The 22,712-nt window shown below is 37.4% G+C and overlaps 2 protein-coding genes across 2 annotated transcripts; both read left to right on the top strand.

The window, feature by feature from the left end:
• Nucleotides 1-718: 718 nt before the first annotated feature.
• LOC116300761 (uncharacterized) lies at nt 719-16,856 on the top strand. Its single transcript, XM_031709687.2, has 19 exons — nt 719-779; nt 1,648-1,771; nt 2,459-2,593; nt 3,243-3,391; nt 3,578-3,767; nt 3,901-4,013; nt 6,444-6,618; nt 7,647-7,766; nt 8,326-8,478; nt 9,033-9,263; nt 9,408-9,601; nt 10,131-10,238; nt 11,289-11,663; nt 12,190-12,436; nt 12,681-13,015; nt 13,346-13,435; nt 14,252-14,474; nt 16,017-16,222; nt 16,486-16,856. The coding sequence occupies exons 2-19, from the start codon at nt 1,666-1,668 to the stop codon at nt 16,603-16,605; spliced, it is 3,270 nt and encodes a 1,089-aa protein (XP_031565547.2). The 5' UTR covers nt 719-779; nt 1,648-1,665; the 3' UTR covers nt 16,606-16,856.
• A 1,612-nt stretch (nt 16,857-18,468) lies between these two features.
• LOC116301658 (protein mono-ADP-ribosyltransferase PARP16) lies at nt 18,469-22,092 on the top strand. The gene is made up of 3 exons (XM_031710751.2): nt 18,469-18,871; nt 19,254-19,388; nt 19,704-22,092. The coding sequence occupies exons 1-3, from the start codon at nt 18,623-18,625 to the stop codon at nt 19,947-19,949; spliced, it is 630 nt and encodes a 209-aa protein (XP_031566611.2). The 5' UTR covers nt 18,469-18,622; the 3' UTR covers nt 19,950-22,092.
• Nucleotides 22,093-22,712: the final 620 nt, after the last annotated feature.

Raw genomic sequence — 22,712 nt, 5'->3', positions numbered from 1 at the left:
TTGACTAATTTGTAGAAGCTATAAAATATGTACAGGTTATCATATGGTTTCGAGTGCTATTGCAGCTAGGTGATATTAAATCTCTTGAAAAACCGATGAGTGAAAATTAATTCCAACGAGAAGCCATATGATTACTCATCAATAATATACATGCAAAAAATTTCTAATTAACTTTGTGCAATGTGCAATTAACCTTTTTCTGCTGTTTATATTGGTTAATAGAAAACGCTCTCTAGAATTCCAAATTTCTCGACAGATATACCTAGTGCAAAAGGTTTTGGCGCTAACGCAGGCTTTTAAACTCATTAATAATTTATGAGAAGAAAACAAATATCTCTACCGCGTGACGGTACCAGTGCGGGAATGCGATCTTGATCAACTTTTGCTTTGACTTTCCACAAGAATTATAAATGGTTTGAGACTCATATCAAAGACTTGAAAGGATACTTTAAAGCCCCGTTTACACTAGTGTAAACGGGGCTTAACGTAGTTCTAAAAAAGCTATTATCAGTTTATTAATTCTATATGATTAATATTAATTGTTTATTGAAAAGGAAATTACCTTTTTCACGCTCCATTAACTATGATTACGAGAATGAATAACATCATTAGCTTGGACACTATTGACCTCATGTTCGGTACCAGCCTCCACCACCTTTCTTATTTAATGGGGCGGTTTCTTAAATTATATTATACAATCACTTGAGCTGTTAATCGTTCAGGTTGTCCTAAAGCCTTGGTATTCAAGTCAACATCGAGGGCGGGTCTTGTAGATCAAGGTAACTACGAACTCACATAAATTTAAGCATTTCTTTATTCTCTACTTTCACTTTCCAAAATGCTTTGCACATTAGGGGCAAAAAACAGCTAGAAAAAAATATAAACAATATGCTGTTGACTAATTTTTAGAAGCTATAAAATATAGCTGGTAATTCTTGCGGATGTATCAGAATAAAATTGATTGAATTTCAAGGAATTTCTTAGGGGGCAGAAAATCAGTTTCTTATTCATTTTTCAGTTTCCAATTAAAAAAATATAGAGTAAGATAAACTTAACAGCTGTTCAATAGCTTTTACGGGAATTTTTAACCATTTGTTCTCCAAAACTAGAAAAGAGTATGAGTGTGAAAAGGGCAAAAGGTCTTGGACTTAAGTTTTGGACTTGTCGTGAAACGAGAACCAAACGACGATGGTCTATTAAGGACTGGCCATTAGATAATTGTGGAAGGGGTTGCGTAAGATACAAAAAAATATCGAGCAAGCACTTCATCTCCGAAAAAAATATCGCGTAACCTGTCCTTTCAGTAAAAAAAATATCTAGCAAATACAAAAGAAATTTCATGCAGGGGTTGTTACAAAAACCTTCCCCTGAAATATCTAATGGTCGATCCCTTATAGGACGTAATGAAACACATTCTTTGTGAACCTCACTATTTGAGGACGTCAATAATAGAGCTCTTTCAAAGTTGCTCCAGTTCAATAAATTAGGAATAAAACGGCCTATTGTTTTGTCCCCCAGAACAATTCCTCTAGGAAATCAATGCAAGGCCGAGTCTATAAACATATTTACCCAATTTGCACATTCAGAGTTTTTTTAGTTCACTACATTTGTTTTATTCATTCATTGTTTTTCACTCGTTATTTTTAGTTTACTTTTCTTCAAGACATGGCGTCCTTTCACAAAATCAGCGCTGTGCAAGTGTTGATATTTTCTGTGATACTTCTGTTGGCCCGAGGCGAAAACACGCAAAAGGTTGCAAGCTTCGAAGAAGGTTAGGTTTACACTTTTTATACACCTATTTCTAAAAAAAACGTTCTCGTTCGGAGATCTGAAATTGGAGAACTGAGACTAAACTGATTTCTTTTGTTTTCTGTCTAAAATTATACGAAAAATCACATTTCTAACTTGAAGATCATGCTTCATATTCCAATCTAAACAGAAACTACGTTTCTACGGCATTGAATGTAATACATTTTCCAGCGTGTTAATCGGTCAGACAACTTTTTTGAAATATAGGTGTCCTACAATCATTGCCATAATTAGTTGGCACGCTTGACAGATTTTAGTATTTTAGAGGGTACTTCGCAAAACACTACCTAGGACTAAACCTCCCTCCCCCCGTACAATGTTGGGATTCCTGCAAGTTGGCAGAGGGTTGGTGAGTCTGATCAGGGGTACCAACTTTCTTTTAGGGAACAGCAACATTGTACAGGGGGGAGGGGGAGAGCGCGACAGAGGAAAGCCATTTTCTGTGTTAGCCAAAATGTGCCATCGTGCCAAGTATTTTGGTAATGATTGTAGCTACCTTCCAGTAAGGTGCGGTAATTATAACTACTTTTAATTTTTTCTAAAGTAAAAAGCCGTTACATGACTAAATCTTGCATTACTCATATATACCTATATATTCTTTAATTTTATATATGCATGCTGACAGAATGATTCTTCTATATATTTTTAGACATACCTAATAACAACCCTTACAAATTGAACGAGTGTATGGTTGGTGAGTGGGAAAGTCAAGATAGTTCGTCCATTCCAACTATCCCGGATTTAATGTGGTTCAATACACCATCAATAATTGAAATCGAACCAGGTAAAAAAAAAAAAAAAAAGAATGTGTGCTGTAGCAGAACATCATTATAAGAAATATTGCAATTTATTATGATCAAAATATCGAATTTTTATCGTATTTTGTTTATGTTCACTTTCGCGATATATTACTATTATTATCAACTTATCAAATTATCATCACTATTATCATTATTATTATCATCATCGTCATAATAATCATTATCATTATCATCATCATCGTTACCGCCATTTGCATTGCTACGTGGCCATTCCAGACAAAAATCGCGACGTGCGGTAAGTGTGGCTCATAATACTTGTAACAATCGACAAGTTTTGGCGCCTTTTGAATGACACACGCGTGTAAATGACGTCAACGTGTTTGATTGACGGCATTCTATTGCAAAGTGCACGTCGCGATTTTTGTCTGGGGTGGACTCGTAGCAATGCAAATGGCGGTAATGATGATGATGATAATGATAATAATGATAATAGTGATGGTAATCATAAGTTGATGATAATAATGATGATAATAGTAATATATCGCGAAAGTCAACATAATATCATCACTATTATCATTATCATTGTTATCATTATCATCATTATTATTATCATCATCATCATTGTCATTATCATTATTATCAATATTAATACTTATTATTTATATTATTAAGGTCACTATCAAGCTACTGGTCGAATAATTGAGGCAAATTACTTGAAAATGCGGCTGGAATCGAAGAACATAAACTTCAATATTGTTGAGAGAGAAAATATGGACTCATTTCTGCAATTGGATATTCTGGCAGACACTTTTCACATTAAGGTTTTTAACAATGGGAGTTTCTTACATAGCGCATTACAAATATCTCAATTTGCTTTACATACTTCATCCAAGTTCACAAATCACAAAAAAATCGACATACGGTCTATCCCTTGTTAAAATGTACTTTTTTGCTACAAAATAATGAAAATTTACGTCTAATTTATTTACTTTTCTTACTAATTATAGGGTGAAGTTATTTTTTATGCCCTTCAAACTGTTAAAATATACGCGAGGCAGATTGTCGCTGCTAAAGGAAGTCGGGTCGTTTTTAAAACACCAGACTGGAAACAGGATTTTGCTACTCCAGTAGGAGTTCAGAGTAACGGAGTTGGAACCAACGGAGAAAATGGAAAAGACGGCAAAGATGGACCTCAGGGTGAGTGAGTGATGATATGCAATGGTTCACTTAGTAAATTTTTCTTCTCCATCTTCTTCTTCTTCTCCCTCTGCCTCTGACGCTACCCCTCCCTCTCCATATCCCTCAGAACATTTAACTTTTAATTTTTCAGTCGACGTATTTTGTGGCGCTGTACATGGCGAACTTGATGTCATTTCCAAAGGAGGAAATGGACACAAGGGACAAAATGGTGGCAATGGTCGTCCCGGTGCTAATGCCGTCGATGTAAGTAATTATTTACTATATTCACTGTTTAATTGCCACACGCCATGATATTACATTACAATAGCGCAGCGTAGTCGTGACGTCATAAAAATGAAGACAAAGACGAAATTCGGACAAACAAACTTACAAGTTTACTTTCAGCAGATAATTTTCACAGCCGATCGCAGTTGATCTTAGTTAACATGGGTTATTATTGTAACTTTAAGTAAAAATAATAAAATCGGTTCGTATAATCCTCGTAGGGGTTAAACAGAATTCAATGTTTGTCCGAATCTTCAAGCTATTTTTAGAATCAGTGCGCCACGCTATTACATACAAAAGCCTGGTCCTCAATAGCGACATAAGCATAAGAATCTTATGCGCCAATGAGCACAGCTGAACATTAGCATAAGAATCTTATGCGCCAATGAGCACAGCTGAAACATTAGCATAAGAATCTTATGCGCCAATGAGCACAGCTGAAACATTAGCATAAGAATCTTATGCGCCAATGAGGACAGCTGAAACATTAGCATAAGAATCTTATGCGCCAATGAGCACAGCTGAACATTAGCATAAGAATCTTATGCGCCAATGAGCACAGCTGAACATTAGCTAAGAATCTTATGCGCCAATGAGCACAGCTGAACCATTAGCATAAGAATCTTATGCGCCAATGAGCACAGCTGAAACATAGCATAAGAATCTTATGCGCCAATGAGCACAGCTGAAACATTAGCATAAGAATTCTTGTGCGGCCAAATGAGGACAGCTGAACATTAGCATAAGAATCTTTATGCGCCAATGAGCACAGCGTGAACATTCGCATAAGAATCTTTATTGCGCCAATGAGGACAGCTGAAACATTAGCATAGAATCTTATGCGGCCAATGAGAACAGCTGAAACACTAGCAATAAGAATCTTATGCCGCCAATGAGCACAAGGCTGAAACATTAGCATACGGACTTCTGTTGTGCGCCCAATGCGGCCAGCCTGAAAACATTTAGCATTTAGAAACCTTTATTGCGCCAATGAGGGACAGCTGAAACATTAGCATAAGACTCTTGTGCGCCCAATGAGCACAGCTGAAACATTAGCATTAGAATCTTATGCGCCAATGAGCACAGCTGAAACATTAGCATAAGAATCTTATGCGCCAATGAGGACAGCTGAAACATTAGCATAAGAATCTTATGCGCCAATGAGGACAGCTGAAACATTAGCATAAGAATCTTATGCGCCAATGAGCACAGCTGAACATTAGCATAAGAATCTTATGCGCCAATGAGGACAGCTGAAATATTAGCATAAGAATCTTATGCGCCAATGAGCACAGCTGAAACATTAGCATAAGAATCTTATGCGCCAATGAGCACAGCTGAAACATTAGCATAAGAATCTTATGCGCCAATGAGCACAGCTGAAACATTAGCATAAGAATCTTGTGCGCCAATGAGGACAGCTGAAACATTAGCATTAGAATCTTGTGCGCCAATGAGCACAGCTGAAACATTAGCATAAGAATCTTATGCGCCAATGAGCACAGCTGAAACACTAGCATAAGAATCTTATGCGCCAATGAGCACAGCTGAAACATTAGCATACGAATCTTGTGCGCCAATGAGGACAGCTGAAACATTAGCATTAGAATCTTATGCGCCAATGAGCACAGCTGAAACATTAGCATAAGAATCTTATGCGCCAATGAGCACAGCTGAAACATTAGCATTAGAATCTTATGCGCCAATGAGGACAGCTGAAATATTAGCATAAGAATCTTATGATCCAATGAGCACAGCTGAAACATTAGCATAAGAATCTTGTGCGCCAATGAGGACAGCTGAAATATTAGCATAAGAATCTTATGATCCAATGAGCACAGCTGAAACATTAGCATAAGAATCTTTTGCGCCAATGAGGACAGCTGAAACATTAGCATAAGAATCTTATGCGCCAATGAGGACAGCTGAAACATTAGCATAAGAATCTTGTGCGCCAATGAGCACAGCTGAAACATTAGCATAAGAATCTTATGATCCAATGAGCACAGCTGAAACATTAGCATAAGAATCTTATGCGCCAATGAGCACAGCTGAAACATTAGCATAAGAATCTTATGCGCCAATGAGGACAGCTGAAACACTAGCATAAGAATCTTATGATCCAATGAGGACAGCTGAAACATTAGCATAAGAATCTTATGATCCAATGAGGACAGCTGAAACATTAGCATAAGAATCTTATGATCCAATGAGGACAGCTGAAACATTAGCATAAGAATCTTATGCGCCAATGAGGACAGCTGAAACACAAGCACAAGCATAAGCACATTTGATTAGCTATTAGGCAATCGCGTTACCCTTTCCCAGTCCTTCTCAGTTATTCGAGCAAACACTCTAATGTATTGCGGTGCGATCACTTATAACAAAAACATTCTTTTTCTTCTACAGAAACCTGACAAGTACGGCGATGGTTTCCAACATTGTGCATATGGCGGCTGGTCTGGATGGGCAAACGATCTTGATTTTAATAAAGTATTCCGAAAATGTGATAAAAGAAGTAGAAATTCAGAAAGAGGTAACCCCGGCGGCAATGGAGGAAGAGGAGGAAATGCTGGAACTCCAGGTAGGAAAGTTAAAACTTGTAGGCAAATTCGAAGGACAATTAATACAAGGAATCCGAAGGCGGAAGCACCTTCGTTGTAACTTCGAGCAAATTATGGAATAGTATCCCTTTATAAATACGGAAAGCGGACACGATTGCATGCATGTTTTAAACACAATCTGTGGAGTAGGACTTTTAGACAACTTTTAGAACATCTTAAGGTAAAGTCTCAATTTATATTTTTACTTAATTATTTATTTATTTCGGTATTTTTTTAATTTTTTTTATTTATGTAAACTATACTTTACTTAGTTCTTTAATGATATAGTTTCTAGTTTTTTTAATCGATTAATTTCTAGTTTTAGCTTGTTATATAGTATATATATTATATTATAAAATAACTGTTATGAATCTCGCGTTCTGATTGGTTGGATGCGCGTGCTTTATGAGAGCACGCAGCACGCGCGCGCACTTTCAATTTCGTCATTCCTGTAATTTGTATTTTATAAAAGAAATAAAAAACTTGCTTGCTGTGCTGTGTGCAGATATAAAGCACTTGGGGATTGGCAGAACACTCCAGAAGTGTCGAGAAGCACTCCGCTACGCGTCGTGCTTCTCCTAACACTTCTCTCGTGTTCTGCCAACCCCCGCGTGCTTTATGACGGCACACAGCACGCGCGCGCGTTTCCTATTTCTTCAGTAGATATATTTAAATTTTGAGGGCCATAAGTTTATTAGCGTTGCTATTCCGTGCTACCCTCGTAAAATAGTCTTCATTATTATTATTATTATTATTATTATTATTATTATTATTATGACCTCGAATCAAAAATATAATAAATCATTTGATTGTTCCGATTTTTTTTTCACCTTTCACTTTTTATCTAAATTGGGCTCCATGTGGAAGTACATAACGTCTGAAGTCAAACATTCAACTCCCTTGTTCACTCGAGTACAAAATCGCAGTTTGATAATTCAGTATTTTTTAAATGATCCCTGATATTTTCTGCTCAATGCCAATGTTCGTTTGTTGTGAATATTTACTTCAGGAAAAGGTGGGAATGCTGGAGGTGTTACTCTGCGCTACAGAAATTTAAACGGACGTGTAAAAGCCAAGGCCTGCGCGGGGATTGGAGCCGATGCAGCCACTAATGGACAAGGTGGAAAAGGTAAGTCAAGCTAGTAAGTGTTTGGGTTGGCAAATAGCTTACTTTTGTTTCATGGAATTTTTTTAAAAAGAAATGTCAGCGAGAATAGAGGTTCCATGGAACATCATTCTCGTTCCAGGGCCTTGCGCTCTTGAACTTTGCCGAGAAAGGCTCGGGGCGAATCCAACTACCACTGTTTTCTAATTGGCTATTACAACAATGAAAAGCTGCTAAAACAATAGTACCGGAACGACAAAAAGCTGATTCCTGCTTTTGGATTCGCCCAGAATAGAGGTTTTGCACCATCACTTGCCGGCAGCCATGTTAGATGGCAGAACAATAAAATCCCTTTGCTTTTGGGAATTGAATTCTTTCTTATGTAAAATGATTGTATTGTTCCTGCCATCTAACATGGCTGCCGTCACGTGATGGTGCAAAACCTTAATTGGCCTTTACCCAAAGCACAATCTGGAAGAAGACGTTGTAATGATCGTAGAACCGAAAACTAAGCGAGGAGAGTGGCCAATTATAAAGTTTTAGTGTATTCATAACTCAATATGACATGGGTTTAAAATCACAGGAGGAAACGGCGGGGCAGGAACACCAGGAATAAACTGCGATTCTAAGGAAACCACCAGATACACCGCACAAATACGGATATTTAGTTGTCGTAAGACCGGAAAAGTATCAGCCTCCAGAGGAAAAAATGGTGGGAAAGGAGCACCAGGATCAAGTAAGGGAACTAGCCATTCTGAGGTTGAGGCCGGAAAAATACAATACAATACAATATGATATACTGTAAGGGAACAAGCCATTCTGAGGTTGAGGGGAAAATACAATAAAATACAATACGAGATACAGTAAGGGAACAAGCCATTCTGAGGTTGAGGGGAAAATACAATAAAATACAATACGAGATACAGTAAGGGAACTAGCCATTCTGAGGTTGTGGGAAAAATACGATACGATACGATACAATAAAATACCTATTACAGTTTCCTAACTTACAGCCCTGAACAACAAAAACGACGAATAATAATAATAATATTATTAATAAAAATATAGAGATAAATAATGACATAAATATACTATCTACAAATACTACGATATTGATTGAACATATAAAGACAGCAAAAAAAAATTAATTTGCAAACGAAAACAGAGCATTCGTAGATTTTTTTCACTCGTGTCAAACCTATACTTTAACTAATAAATACACCCTCCCAAAAGAGAATGAAATAAAAAAATAAAATAACCTCGTAAATAATTTTTTTAAATGGCTTTTAGCTCCTAACAGCAAAGGACCAGATGGCACCATCAGTAAATCTTCTATTAGTAAATCAGAGACCATAGATACAGCAAGCAAAGAAGGTTTTCCAGAAGATCTTCTTCTCATCATAAGAAGAAAAGCAGTGGACTTGTTGCTAGGAGACAGCAAGAATCAGGAGGGTAGAGACGCATTACAGTTTCTTGTCGACATAACGACAGGAAGAGCTGACGTCGAATATATTATGAAAGGTGAGCGCACGGCTATTTGAACTGAGCAAAACGTTAAAAATACTAAGTTAGCGTTACATGATAGTATAAATTAAAGAAAAGAAAAATATGAAGCTACTTGCAAAACGTTAGTTTTCACAAAATATTCCATTTCATTTGCTTTAGATGCCCAAAGAAAACTTGCTTTTCTGGGTCAAGACGGTTTTGACATTTTTGGAAAGAACCGTCTCTTTGCCCCTCTAATAAAGTGGGAATCACTTGAAGAAGACGTAAACAGAATAAAAGACGCAGCGAAAGCATACGAAGACGCCTTCACGAATGTTATGGATCAAGTAGAGAGGGAAGAAAACTTTCAGAAGGTATACAAATGCCGCTCTGCAATAAACTTTTCTATCCAACCGGCAATGTTGCTTTGCGATGTTGTCGTCTCTGACCCTTGTTGGTTTCGGTGCAGAGCACGAGTATTTTGTTCTCTTTCCGAAGAGGACTCCAGAAACGATGGAACTGAAGGAGTTAGCCCTGGCCTGGCAGTAGGATTACCTACGCATGTCAGATCTTGTATATAAGCACGACGTATTTTCCAAAACTGACAACAACGAAAAACAACAACAATCAATGGGCTTTTCTCACGCGGCAGCCATGTTGTTTTTTTTTTTTTTTTTTTACGGCAGCCAGGCAGCCATGTTGGTTTGAACAATAGATTCTAACACGCGTCGCCTCGCATTCAAGTCCTTGAGAATAAACTTATGCGGGTTAAACAGGTTATTATTCTCATAGGAGAAAAAGATTAAGGTCGGTTCATAAGTAAATGTGAAGGGTAAGGGTATTTTAGCTCTTCCAATCATTCCATTCATTTGAATTTCACCTTCAATCGTCGCTTCTTTGCAGATAGCGACTGTAATGACCGCCGTATCGTCTAAACAAGTAAATGCACAGAAACGACGTCTTATTGCGGCTAGAGGCATAGACGAAAGTGAGAAAAGAATGTATCTTAAGGTACAGTATTTAGATTCTTGTTCACCACTTTTTATGTGAACGGTCTCAAAAACGAATATAACTTTTGAAGTGTGATTTCAGGGTTCATTTCCTCAAAAAATCTGCTAAAACCAAAACTCGTATCCCCAACTTATCGTCTACATACAACAATCAGAATTCTGTACAATAATTCCTGCTATGAAGACAAAGTTAAGAAAAATCTTCACCAAACTGTTTTTAATTGTGGACCCGGAAGTCACTTATTCATACCCTACTCCGACGAAGGACTAGCGTCCGAAACATCAGTAAGTTTTTTCATCTTTTCACGGCCTAAAATTTACCCTTTTATCATTACTGTTTCATTAATACCTTATTGAGTGACGTCACACTTAAAAGCTCCCAACTTGGTAGTTGATGAATAACGACCTTTCGACTAAACTAACACCAGCTCTTGTCGACTTTTCGGTCAGCTCTTTCCGTTTAAAAATGCTAACATCCTCGTTCTCAGTGCTTCTTCCGTTTTCAAGAACAACTGGAGGGCCTAGGCCTGGTGACATACGAACGGGATGGACCAGATTCTCTGCACGTTGAAACTGTGCATGGAGTTAATATGTTAAGAATTTCTCAGCCCACTAAGGATATTTTTGAAATTTAGTTTCAAAAAAACCAAATCAATGTTCCATCATAGCAGTTTAGATGCTTTTTATCTTCTTCTCAAAAAAGGATAGATCTGTCTTTATATCTTCAGGTGAAAAAAGTGATAATAGAGAGTTTTTAGATTTAGATTTAGATTTACAAAAGAGTATTTGCGCTTGGTGAGAAGGTTTGTAAAAGGTAAAGTAAAATAAATGAAAATTATGAAAACGTGGTCACGTTTGCTTTTGCGGGGAGAAAAAAAATCAATCTAAAACTCTCTAAGACGACGATCATAAGCGTCGCCGTTTACTAGACTGCACGGGGTCGGACAATAAGAAAAAAGTGGCAAGATGATCCAGCACTAAAAGGACAGCCAACCTCTTCTCCAGAGGTATATCCTTTAATTAACCTTTGCCTATATTTTTGTTTATGCAGACCATCACAGAATCAGAAGTACAGATGGATAATACTCTTATAAGAATTTCCTCATTATTGAAAGAGGCTCAAAAAACAGCGAGTGATAGGTTATCCAAACAACAATTTATGGCAATGCTTCAGGGTATTTCAGGGTTTGCTTCCGCCATATTTGACAGTGCTACATCTGCAGACTCCAAAGGCCCATTTGCCTACATTGACACAGCTATTGATATTGCCCAACACGATGCCAATAAGCCTTGTCGCTCGGCTCTTAAATCCGTTCTTGCAAGTGCCAAGAAATGGCTGACTTTTGGAAAATACAAACCACGTGAGGATGCAAGTGAATTGGACTTTGACAAAGTAGAAGTTAGCTCAGTTCCTGATATGATGAAGGTACCATGCAATGTTTTGTCGTGCCATTTCTCAGGGTTACGCATAATACTAGAGAGAACTTTTAGTATGACTGTGTAAAGCTCACGGCAAGAACACGGTCGTGACACGGCAAGGCATACGCCAGACAAATCACATCTAATTGACGGAAATTAACTATCCATCCAATCAAACCCCCGAAACACGGCATGAACACGGCGTGGACACGGTCACGCCAATGTCACGGCACTGCCAGACCAATCACATTGCGCGAAAAAAATCCATACTTTCCTGTTCAAATCAAGGTGCCGAGATCAGAGGTCAAACTCAATTCACTACATTTTGAAATAAGAAGTTAAAGCTATGCCAGTTTGAGTTTGTTTATGGTTGGTCCAAATCGTTCCAATGAAGGTCAAATGATGCAAGGAGATCATAAATCTCAATTACTATTTCATTTTCATCACAGTTTCATCTTAACCATATATGATTACGTCTCAGAATAGTTTTCCACCTTTGTTTCTAATTCTTGTTTTATTTTGTTTGTATTAAGGCCAATCTGGAGATGAACAAAGAGAAGTTTGCTGCTGACCTGGTATGCCTGCTGGAGGAGGCTTCTAGACCTCGTGACGTTGCCGGCCTTAAGGCGGAAATTGAGTCCTATTTCATTTTGGGCGCTGCTCGCATCGACACGATAGCAAACGTTATGGACCTTGACAACACTATTGGGGGGCACAATTTTGATATCCCACTGCTAGATCAGACAGAGAAAGCAATAAATAAATTAAGCGAGCTACCAGGTATGAAAGCAAGTCAGTCTCTTGACTGAGACAATAGATATTAAGTTATATTAGTATTTTTACATTTTAAGTGAATATGCTTTACATCCAAGCGAGACGAACGGTGAAATTTGAATAATCGTCCGAAGTGTTTAAAAAAGTCTCTATCATTGCAAGCTCACAGTTCGTCTCGCTTCGATGCAAATGCACGGCTACCTTTCAAGATGGGGACTATTGTGTTTTTATTGTTGTCATTGCAATCTAGATGCCTCTATAACGAACAGACTTCGGCAGACCTTCTTGGAAAATCTGCTCGGTACTTACAAAGAACTGGAACGGTCGTTAATGGAAAATATCTACGAGCTCCAGAAAGCCCTTGGTTTCCGTACACTCTGGAATCTAGATAGTGTCATGAGCTCGTTCCAACGCATCGCCTCAGAAAGTGCGCTGGGCACCGGGCAACTTAATGGTGCAGTCGAACTCTCAAAAGTACTTGAAAAGATAAACGAAATCACAGCGAAGGCCAAACGGTGTTTCTCAAATGAGAGATACGCAACTAACGTTCAGAAATGGAGTTTCGATAATGTCAAGAACAAACAGGTAACCGTCAAGTATGTAGTCTCCCTCGCATCCGTTTTCAGTGTCGGTCGTCACGCAACGTTGCGTGACGACCGACACTAAAAACGGTTGCGAGGGAGACTATCAAGTATGTGGTTGATTCATATCATGAGATGCCAGCATATCATGGGAAAGGACACCCAGTTATAGTTGCTCCCTCCTATATTTAAATTGCTATATTTAAACAATATGCAAATTAACTTATATATAGATATATTGATATATTTGAGTTTTGCAGAATGTTTTGCGAATGGCTGTACACACACACACACACATATATATATATATAAGAGAATGTTGTTTAATTTTCAGATGTTTGAGGAAATACAAAATGGTTCCACGAGATTCAGTATAGGAGAGGATCAAATTTGTGACACGTGTTACAATGCGCGGCTCCTAAAAGTACGTATGCTATAAAGTACATAGTAAATTTGAGAGGGCCAACTTGGCAAATTTGTAGTGCTATTTTAGCCCAGGCTAGAGCCAAAATAGAACAACGCCATTTTGGCCCCACAGAAGACATTTTGATATGGGTCTATCAGTACTGTTTTGGAACTCTCAACTAGGTCAAATCAGGGGGAAAATCCATATAAGGGGCTTAAACAGTCCCAAAATCAGAGCTAAAAAATGGCCCCTACCGGTAGTGCCAAAAATAGCCCTACTTAAGGAGGCCACTATATGGTAAAAATTTTGGCCCCATTTTTGGGGTCAAAACCACCCTATCCGATTTACTAAGAAGATATAACTAGCTAAAAACTAGTGTGAGCTGCGTCGGTGTTTCTAGTGAAACAGTAATGATGAAAAGGTAAATTATACACCGTGAAAAGATGAAAAAACTTACTAACGTTTCAGACGCTAGTCCTTCGTCGGAGTACTATAATTTACCTTTTTATCATTACTATCCGATTTACTGTGTAGTCTCCTCCGCCATTAGTTTCGGTTCCAGATCCTCACGGGCCCGTGAGGATATGGGACCAAAACTGAATGACGCCTATGGAGGAGCCGACGTTACTAAACTCCTAAATACTTTGGGATCAAAACCATGGAAAATATTTACATGCAAAAGGTTTCAAACCTCAAAAGAAGACTACTATTTTGTCTTGACCCAAAATTAGGCTAGAGTTGATTTCATATACACTGCAAATTCATAGCTATACTTGTAGTATACGTAACTGTAACCATAGCTACCGCGTTCTGATTAGACTATTATTTTAACAGATGTATATTGAGCTCGATGGTCCTGAGGCGCAACCTGAAAACGTTTGGGATAAGGTCAGGCTTAACGTCCGCCACTTAAGCAGAGCTTATTTTCGCGCGGGTGATGGCCAAATACAGCAATACCATACCCCAATAACAAATTTCAGGAAGCTTATTTTTGACCGCTATGAAATCAGCAATAGGAAGAAGTGCCGGGAAAGTAAACAAAACCCTAACCAATCTGGTGAGTAATCCTTTAAGCTAAAATAAGTTAAAGTACTTTGAATTTAAATGTGAATTGTGACATGATAAAGGTATTTTTAGGAATATAATTTAATAGGAAAGCTAGTTGTAATATAAAAGACAGCGTTTCGCTGTCATCTCGAGACAACATCATCAGGTCTAATGAAAACTGTAAACTCTACCTCCTTTAGCTATATTTACATAGAGTAGAGTTTACAGTTTTCATTAGACCTGATGATGTTATCGAGATGACAGCGAAACGTTTTCTTTTACAACTAGTTTTCTTTTGAATTGTGATTCGCCAAGCAATTGTTTGGTGTTTAATTCATAACTACGTACCCTGGATAAACAGGTTGTGCACTTAGTAAATGATAATAATAAAGAATGAATATTAGTATATGTAATAGGACTCCATGCTGTCCAATTAAGAAATAATTGGACGAGGAAAATTCCGAGGACTTCCAAAATTGGATGAGGCCGTAGGCCGAGTCCAATTTGGCAGTCAGAGGAATTTTTCGAGTCTAATTATTTCTTGATTGGGGAGCATGAAATCCCATTACCTATTAATTATATAGCTGCCTAATTAATCCCATATCAACAAGGCCTGTCCAATTAAGAAAATAATTGGACAGTTACCTATATGGGATTAATGAGAAGCTGTATAATTAATAAACAGTAATAATGAATTATATAAGTAAATAATAATAATAATAATAATAATTTTATTTAAATAAACCTTAATAGTCAATGCATGTCTTAATAGAAATAAAAATACACTCGCTCCAAAGCTACTAAAGTTCCAGTGCTAAATATTTTAAGATAATGATAAACAAAAATAAAATGAAAAACTATTAGGATTTAAAGTTCATAAGTCTCAATGCCATTATAATAACATATAAATATTTTTTTAAATAATAGAATTCAATTAACTATTAATAATAATAATAATAATAAAATTCATAATAACGTTAATAAAGAGATTATGAATATAAAATAACAAATATATGTACAAATTACTTATTTATCGATAAAAACATATTTGTGAAATATAAATTTAAAATAATTAAAATTTAAAAATGAATAAATAAATGAAATAAAATAAAATAATAATAATTAGCTTCATTATTTATAATAATAATCAACATTAATATTATCGATATCATCATCGTCATCAACAGTAAATTTCCTTTCGGGCTAGTCGCGTAGTCGCGGAGCCGGTCAGCGACAACGTTTTTTCAAAAGACTGTATATACTTATTTCAATAAAGTTAGTCACCAAAAACCTAGAAAGCTGTGATCGCTGAGAATCATGGGAAATATTTCATATTCAACAAGTAAAGCTTTTGACACAAACTGCAGCAGTTGAGGATGCTCAGAGGAGGTAAACTTGTAACTGGTAGAAGATCTCAAGTCCATCAACAGTTATCAAGCGCTTGAAACATGTAAAATGTATCTACCCATAATCCTTCCGGTCTCAGCTTTGTAGCTTTTCAGGTGACTATTTTCATAGGTTTTATGGACATAAATAACAAATCTCCTTTCAGGGTCTAAATTCTGCGTGGAAAAGGACGATTCTCGCTTGGAACCTATGTGCAGCCACTCATTAAACGGTGCCTCGGTCAATGGTCTGATGATGGGAAAGGATGAATGTACAAGCCCGTCTGGCTTTTACGAGCTCAAGATCCCTGTTGACAAAACGTTGTCCTGCACGGATACTAAGATGCGAAACACCAATTGCAAAGATCTTGATGTAAGTCAAACCAGTATACGTTGTACACTAATGGACTACACTCTTTGTCAAGTTTATTTATCTTACAAATTTCAGTTTCCTTGTGACCACTTTTTTTGTGTGATTATCGTCACCATTATGAAGGGGAATAAAACAAAAGAAATGATAGCGATTTTAGGATGAATAATATTTTTTGTTTTTGTTTCATTCTTCTCGCAATCGGCCAGTTGTCGCCTTTTTAATTGCGTTCACTGACATTTCTTTCTTTTTTCCTATTTTTCCAGCTATCAAAGTTCACTAAAATGAACGTTTGGTTTTATTACATTTACTGGTCAAATGCTTACCCTAAGGATCCGAATGACCCCATATGCAACATCCAAAAGGATTCAAATAAGAGTCATTGATTGGAAACATCAAAAAGGAACGCCCTGGATGACCGAGATACACTGAAATGTCAATCCCCATGGTTTGATCTGCATGCATATTTTAGTTTACTGATAGATAACTAACACAGAATTAGCATGCAACACGGGGGATAATCACAATCACGATTCAAATAAAAGTAACATTGCAGCAGAGAAGTCTTTAGTGTCTGGCTATATTTACTTGAACGTCACCATATTACAATGGTACGCTCTTTTAGTCCCCCACACATGAGTGCTATTGTGAATTCATTTCAAAAAAGAACATTCATCGATTACAGTAAATCGATTCATTTATTATATTATTATTATTATTATTATTATTATTCATTATTTGAGAATTTGCCCGAAGGCTGTGCATAAGTCCTCTTCGCGGAACAATTCATCAAATTCCAGCTACTTAAAAAAAATAACTTTAACCCACCCCACAATACGCCTATCCCTCATTCATTGTTCTACCTCCCTAGTTACTGTAGCTACGTCGGACAAACTAAAATGTGTTTTTGATATACACAGAATGGAACAGACACCGATTGCTGAAAATTGTAAATGCCAGTCTTAGAATCAATGCATTCTAAAGATACATTAAGAAAATAATCGATAAATACTAAAAAATCTTATGAATTCGAGTAGGCTGATCGTACATTCTTTATTCCATTGGGAAAACTACCCATCGTTTGGGTGGACACTCAAAGTCGGGATCGGTCTATTAACTCATTCATTCAAGACATAACAGCATTGCGTATTTAAGGAACACCAATCAACGCTACTATAAACTTTTGGTGGGTTCACTTTTGGTCAGTCAAAATAAGAAATTTAGCCAGAAAAAGCAAAAACTGAATTATAAAGTTGATTTTACCAGTTTAACCAGTATTTTTTGCGTCGGCTACAATACGAGTACAAGGAAAACTGATGGTATTGCTGGCTTCCAACCATTCCCAAGAGAATTAAATAACAAAAGACACGGCGGCCATGTTGGAGGATATAACAAAAGAATTCATTGACAATTCTTTTGTCAAGCTCCTCCAACATGGTCGCCGTGAAAACCATCAATATGGTGGTTTACGCACCAACGTACAAAACGGTTGTTAGAACCCAAAACCTTTTTGCTGTGTTTTGGGTTTTTGCTGCGCTATATACAAGATACAGTTTGGTCATTGTATAAAGTCGCCTTCTGGGTTCCGCCAACTTGGAATTTCACTATGATATTGCTAATCGTGTAAGCGCAGAAGTGGGGGAAGGAACGGGATTAAGGCATACTTTCTGCTTTCATGTACGACAGTCGAGTGTATGAGTATGACCGTGAAAAATTACTGCATGCTGCATGGTCGCGGTATGCAACTGACATGTGTTAAAAAACCACAGTGCGCAAAGTTTCTGTTCGTCTAATCAGAGTGCTGCGGGACAGGACACCGCAACGATCATGGCCCTTGGCGAACTGTGCGTCTTAAACTATCATAAGAAAATCTGTTGTACGTTATAGGTACTCACCATGCCATGGTGTGTGTCGGGGTGATGGATACTCACTCCAGTCAGTACAATGGTGGTTGATCCTGAGGAAAATGAGAGCAAAATATATATTAAATATTTTTTCTATTTTTAACTTGAAAATTTCAAAATATATTTCCTACTTTGAAAATAAATATTAACTAGTGAAAATTAAAAGTTTTTATATTTCCATTTTTTCCCATTGTATAGTTTAAAATAAAACATATCCAGAAAGATATTTCAACACCAGCTGCAAGTTTTCAAGCAACTACAATGAAATTTCATATTTCCGTTTTATAATAGTCATTATTGGGGTTCCTGTGGTGAAGTACCCAGTCCTACATCAACCTTTTCTCCTGCTAAAAGCTTGGGTTTATTTTGCTTCGTGGATACAAAAAATTCTTCAACTGCAACGAAATTGATTTACAGCAATTTTCTTTGGTATTTTATAAAATCGCTAAGCATTTTGATGATAAATTAACGCTTTTCACTTTAATATATCATTGTTGGGATGAATGAATCTGAAAGCGAAGAAGAAGAAGTCGGAAGGAGGAGAACAAACACTTGGGATTCAAATCAGAAGGAAGAGGAATTAGTACCAGATAAAGTTGTAAAAAAGATAAAAAAAGATATTTTTGCTGCAGATCTTAAGATTAGTGTATTTGTATGTGCATTGGAAAGCTATCGGTATGACAGTGTGTTGAGGCCTTTTCCTCCAGTAGGGTTAAGAGATGATGGCACCAAAGACGTACAAAAATTGGTTAGTCAGACATGATTTATAAGTTTGTTATAATTTATAATGTTAGATAATTAACTCTTATTCTAGCCTATGCTGTGATTATAGACATGATATAATTTCCCTCATATTCAGGTTTGAAATACTTTGATAACAATGTAATTTATGGGGTTGTTTTAGTTGCATAGCTGGACCAGTACAAATAATACAAGCTGTCAATATTCCTTCTTTGAACTTCATGGCTAACATTCTAGTGCTATTAGATTAGAAATGTTATGAATGTGAAAAACTTACACCAATTCTCTATCAGCACCATACTTTTGTTTCATCCCTTGCTGTTGTGCAGTCCATATTGCATTGTATGTGTATTGGGTTGTATTTTGATCATTGTTCTTTCCCATGTCAGACCCAACTTTGCAACTCTTTGCCAAAACTTTCAACACTGGTGAAAGGAGATCAGTCCATATCGGATGATGCCTGGGAGCTTCTAGACTGGATAATGAATAAGACATTTGATATCACAATGCTGGATAAATCAATGGTAAATATTGTATATCCTGGTTTCTTTCTTTCCAAAGTTTTTTTAATTATTTCTCCCTTCTCCCTCTATCCATATATCCATCCATTCTTCCATTTATCCCTTTTCCCTCTATCCATCCCTCTCTTTATCTATATGTCCATCCATCCATTCCATCCCTCCATCTATTTTTGCATGCATTCATTCATTTATCCATCTATCCACTTAGCCCTACTTGGAGACAATGTGCATAAAATGGAAAATGTTCTTAATAATGTCTGCATAAATATAAGTGATAAGTCGGCCTAAATGAAATTAGGTATACATTTTCTCTCCTAGTTTAAGGAAATTGAAAAAAGAACAGGCCAACCAAGCTACAGTTCAACCCAACCAGATTTTATATTTGAAATTGAATACAATCAAGACAATGTTCTGAACAAAAGGTTCCTTGAGTTGGCTGAACATTATGACATATTATATGCATACCATGGAAGTGCGCCTGATAATTTCCATTCCATTCTACATAACGGACTACACAGTCATCTGAATAAGGTATTATATGATTATAACAATGCAGGGCCGTAACCAGAACTTTTACAGGGAGGGTGCACATCGAATAAAATCGGGCCATTGACCATTTCTTTTAAGAAAACAAAGCCAAAAAAAAGGGGTACCTGAAAGAAAGCAGAACCAAAAAAATATATATATAAATAAAAAAAGGTAACCAAAAGACAAAAGAAAGCAGAACCAAAAAAAAAGGAGATGGATGAGCAGACCTTAGGCTTTTGTGGGGGGGTGCACGTGCACCCTGTGCTCCCCCCTAGTTATGGCCCTGTAATGGCGTTTTACTGTGCACTCTGATTGGCCAAATAACATCTTAGATGGGAGGATCTAAAATGCACTCATAATTTCTTTTTCCAGTGTGAGGAGAGATTTGCACATTCATATGAAAAATATAAAATTTTTTAAATTGATTTGTAAAAAGGTTCTATTATTCTACCATCTAACATGGTAATTGGCTCTATTATTGTGATCATGTGGAAAACCTCTACAAGGTTTTTGTTCTGTTTAAAATAAACAATAATTGTTGGATGAGGTTGAGCATGTAAATTATCAAGATCAAGATCTGCCGAAGCAGTAGTCTTTGAAATTTGATATCAAGCAAAAGCCAAATTCAATAATTGTTATATATTTTGTTAATTAAGAATGAAGATTTAATTTTGCTTTTGAAAAAAATAGTAAACATATTTCAATCTCCATTGTGACCTTGAGTGAACTCAACATGATAAATATATTATCTGTAGATGACTACTAGTTTTAGAACTACAATCTTCTGCAAAATAATATGTGCCACCTAGTTTTTTGGAGAACCATCCCCCCTCGTCCCCCGTAGCAATGTTGTCTCGCATGCATTTTATCAGCCAACCGCTTCACAGTGTAGAAAACTTCCTTGGGCATCATTGCTAGGGGGAAAGGGGGGAAAGTGGCACATTTTTGCAGAAGATTGTAGCTTGGACTGCGTCGGTGTTTTTTAGTTGAACCAAATGTGTCGTAGTAGATAATTTTATCACCGTAGGTAAGAAAGATAGTAGACTGACGTTTTGGACATTTAGTCCTTAGTAGTATAGGGGATGGGGGTTCCAGCGCAACGACCACATGAGGATTACCCGCCTAAGGTACCTCCTGAGATTTACACCAGTTTTACCCGCATCCCGTGCTGAGGGTTCCAGCGCAACGACCACCGGAGGATTACCCGCCTAAAGTACCTCCTGAGATTCGTACCGCGATTACCCGCATCCCGCGTCTATGTAAGATATGTTAGTCTATATATGGAGTGCGAAGATTGTAAAGAGTTTGTTTTTGACTTCTGTATAAAGTGCTTAAAACCCAAGTTTGTACCTACTAAGCCAAATAAGTATATTTGTTGTGGTAAAAAAATGCAAATAGAAGACGACACGTCAGCACAGTGTTACGAGTGTGGTAAGAATATTCGTAATGCCGTACCAAATGCTACCAGAGAGCAGTATTACGCTAATGGAGGCCGTAAGAAGACCCCATACAAAAGAATAAAATACTTCAGAGACTGGATGAGTTACATACAAGGTCATCAGCCAGTATATTTAGATAACGAAGTAATGGAAAGAATTATAGGCCACTTAGAAGAGCCAACGCCACAAAGCCTGCGGAAAACGCTAGAAAAATTAAAGCTAGGGAAGTATTATAAAAGTATCCCCTATCTTTTGTCTGAAATTACCGGTAAGTCTATTCCTGAGGTTTCTGATATGACAAAAGCCGAGTGAATGTTTTGTCGGCTGGATAAGGATATTCCTTATTACCCTGATGTAATCTATGAAATATTTTACGAAATTGACCCCAACCACCCCCTGTTAGGATGGATTCCGAGAAAATAAAAATGCAAAACTGGCGTTTATTTTGCCAGAAACCCCACTGGGGAATGCATCGCGCAGAACACCAAGCTATCCCCAGTGGGGTTTTTTTGCATTTTGGGCTTACGGGGCTTATTTCATCCCGCGCCAGAGGCCCTCTAGTACATACACATATATCTTTCTTACGACCCACCAGAGGGTGAACTCCGGACAGCGTCCCGAGACACCCCCTGACTTTTCCAACTTTTCCAATCGCGAAACCCCCCATCGCGGGGTTGAATCGCACTTTCTACCCCTCCCCCCACGGTTGCTGTGAGTGGGGGAGGCTTTTTTTTTTTTTTCACTCACAGCAACCGGTCCAAATGCGTCTACAGCGAGGCTCGAACTCGGGACTTTAGGCCTCCCCAGCCCCAAAGTCCACGATCACAAGCGAACGCCAGACACATCTGGACGCTTATGTATGTGAAAATTATTATATTTATGTCTTACACTCTAATTTGCATATTTTCTAGACTGACGTTCGATATGTAAATAGAATCCCGTCACGCTCTTTTCGAAGCAGATGTTTACTGAGCAAGCTTTCTTTGAAGCTCTTCTTTCGCTTCTTGGTAGATCTTTTTGCGAGATTCCTCGGAAAGATCTTTTACGACTGTTTTTTTATTTCTTATGTCCGACTTTAATTTCTCGTACTTTTCCTCTTCAGCCAGAATAAGCGAGAATTCTACGTCGTCTATCTTTCTGTCACGCAAAGCCTTTGAGACAAGGTCAGTGATAGTATTTACTTTAGCTCTTGACAGAGCTATTGTAGTGTCATGCTTGGATATTTTGCTTGACAACTGTTTCATAATACCCGTAGCAACAGCCGAAATAATACCACAGGCTGCCCCAACGCTGGCCAAAGGAACTCCAACAATTATTCCCGGTCCAGTAAGCGAAGTAGCAACGCCGGAGCCCGTTAACA

This window comes from Actinia tenebrosa, unplaced genomic scaffold (genome assembly GCF_029948245.1).
Source record: "Actinia tenebrosa isolate PJP-AT-01 unplaced genomic scaffold, QUT_ActTen_1.0 PGA_scaffold0__85_contigs__length_37466705, whole genome shotgun sequence".
NCBI classification, from domain to species: domain Eukaryota; kingdom Metazoa; phylum Cnidaria; class Anthozoa; order Actiniaria; family Actiniidae; genus Actinia; species Actinia tenebrosa.
The sequence above is the reverse complement of the archived record's forward strand: the minus strand, read 5'-3'. Positions and strand labels throughout refer to the sequence as shown.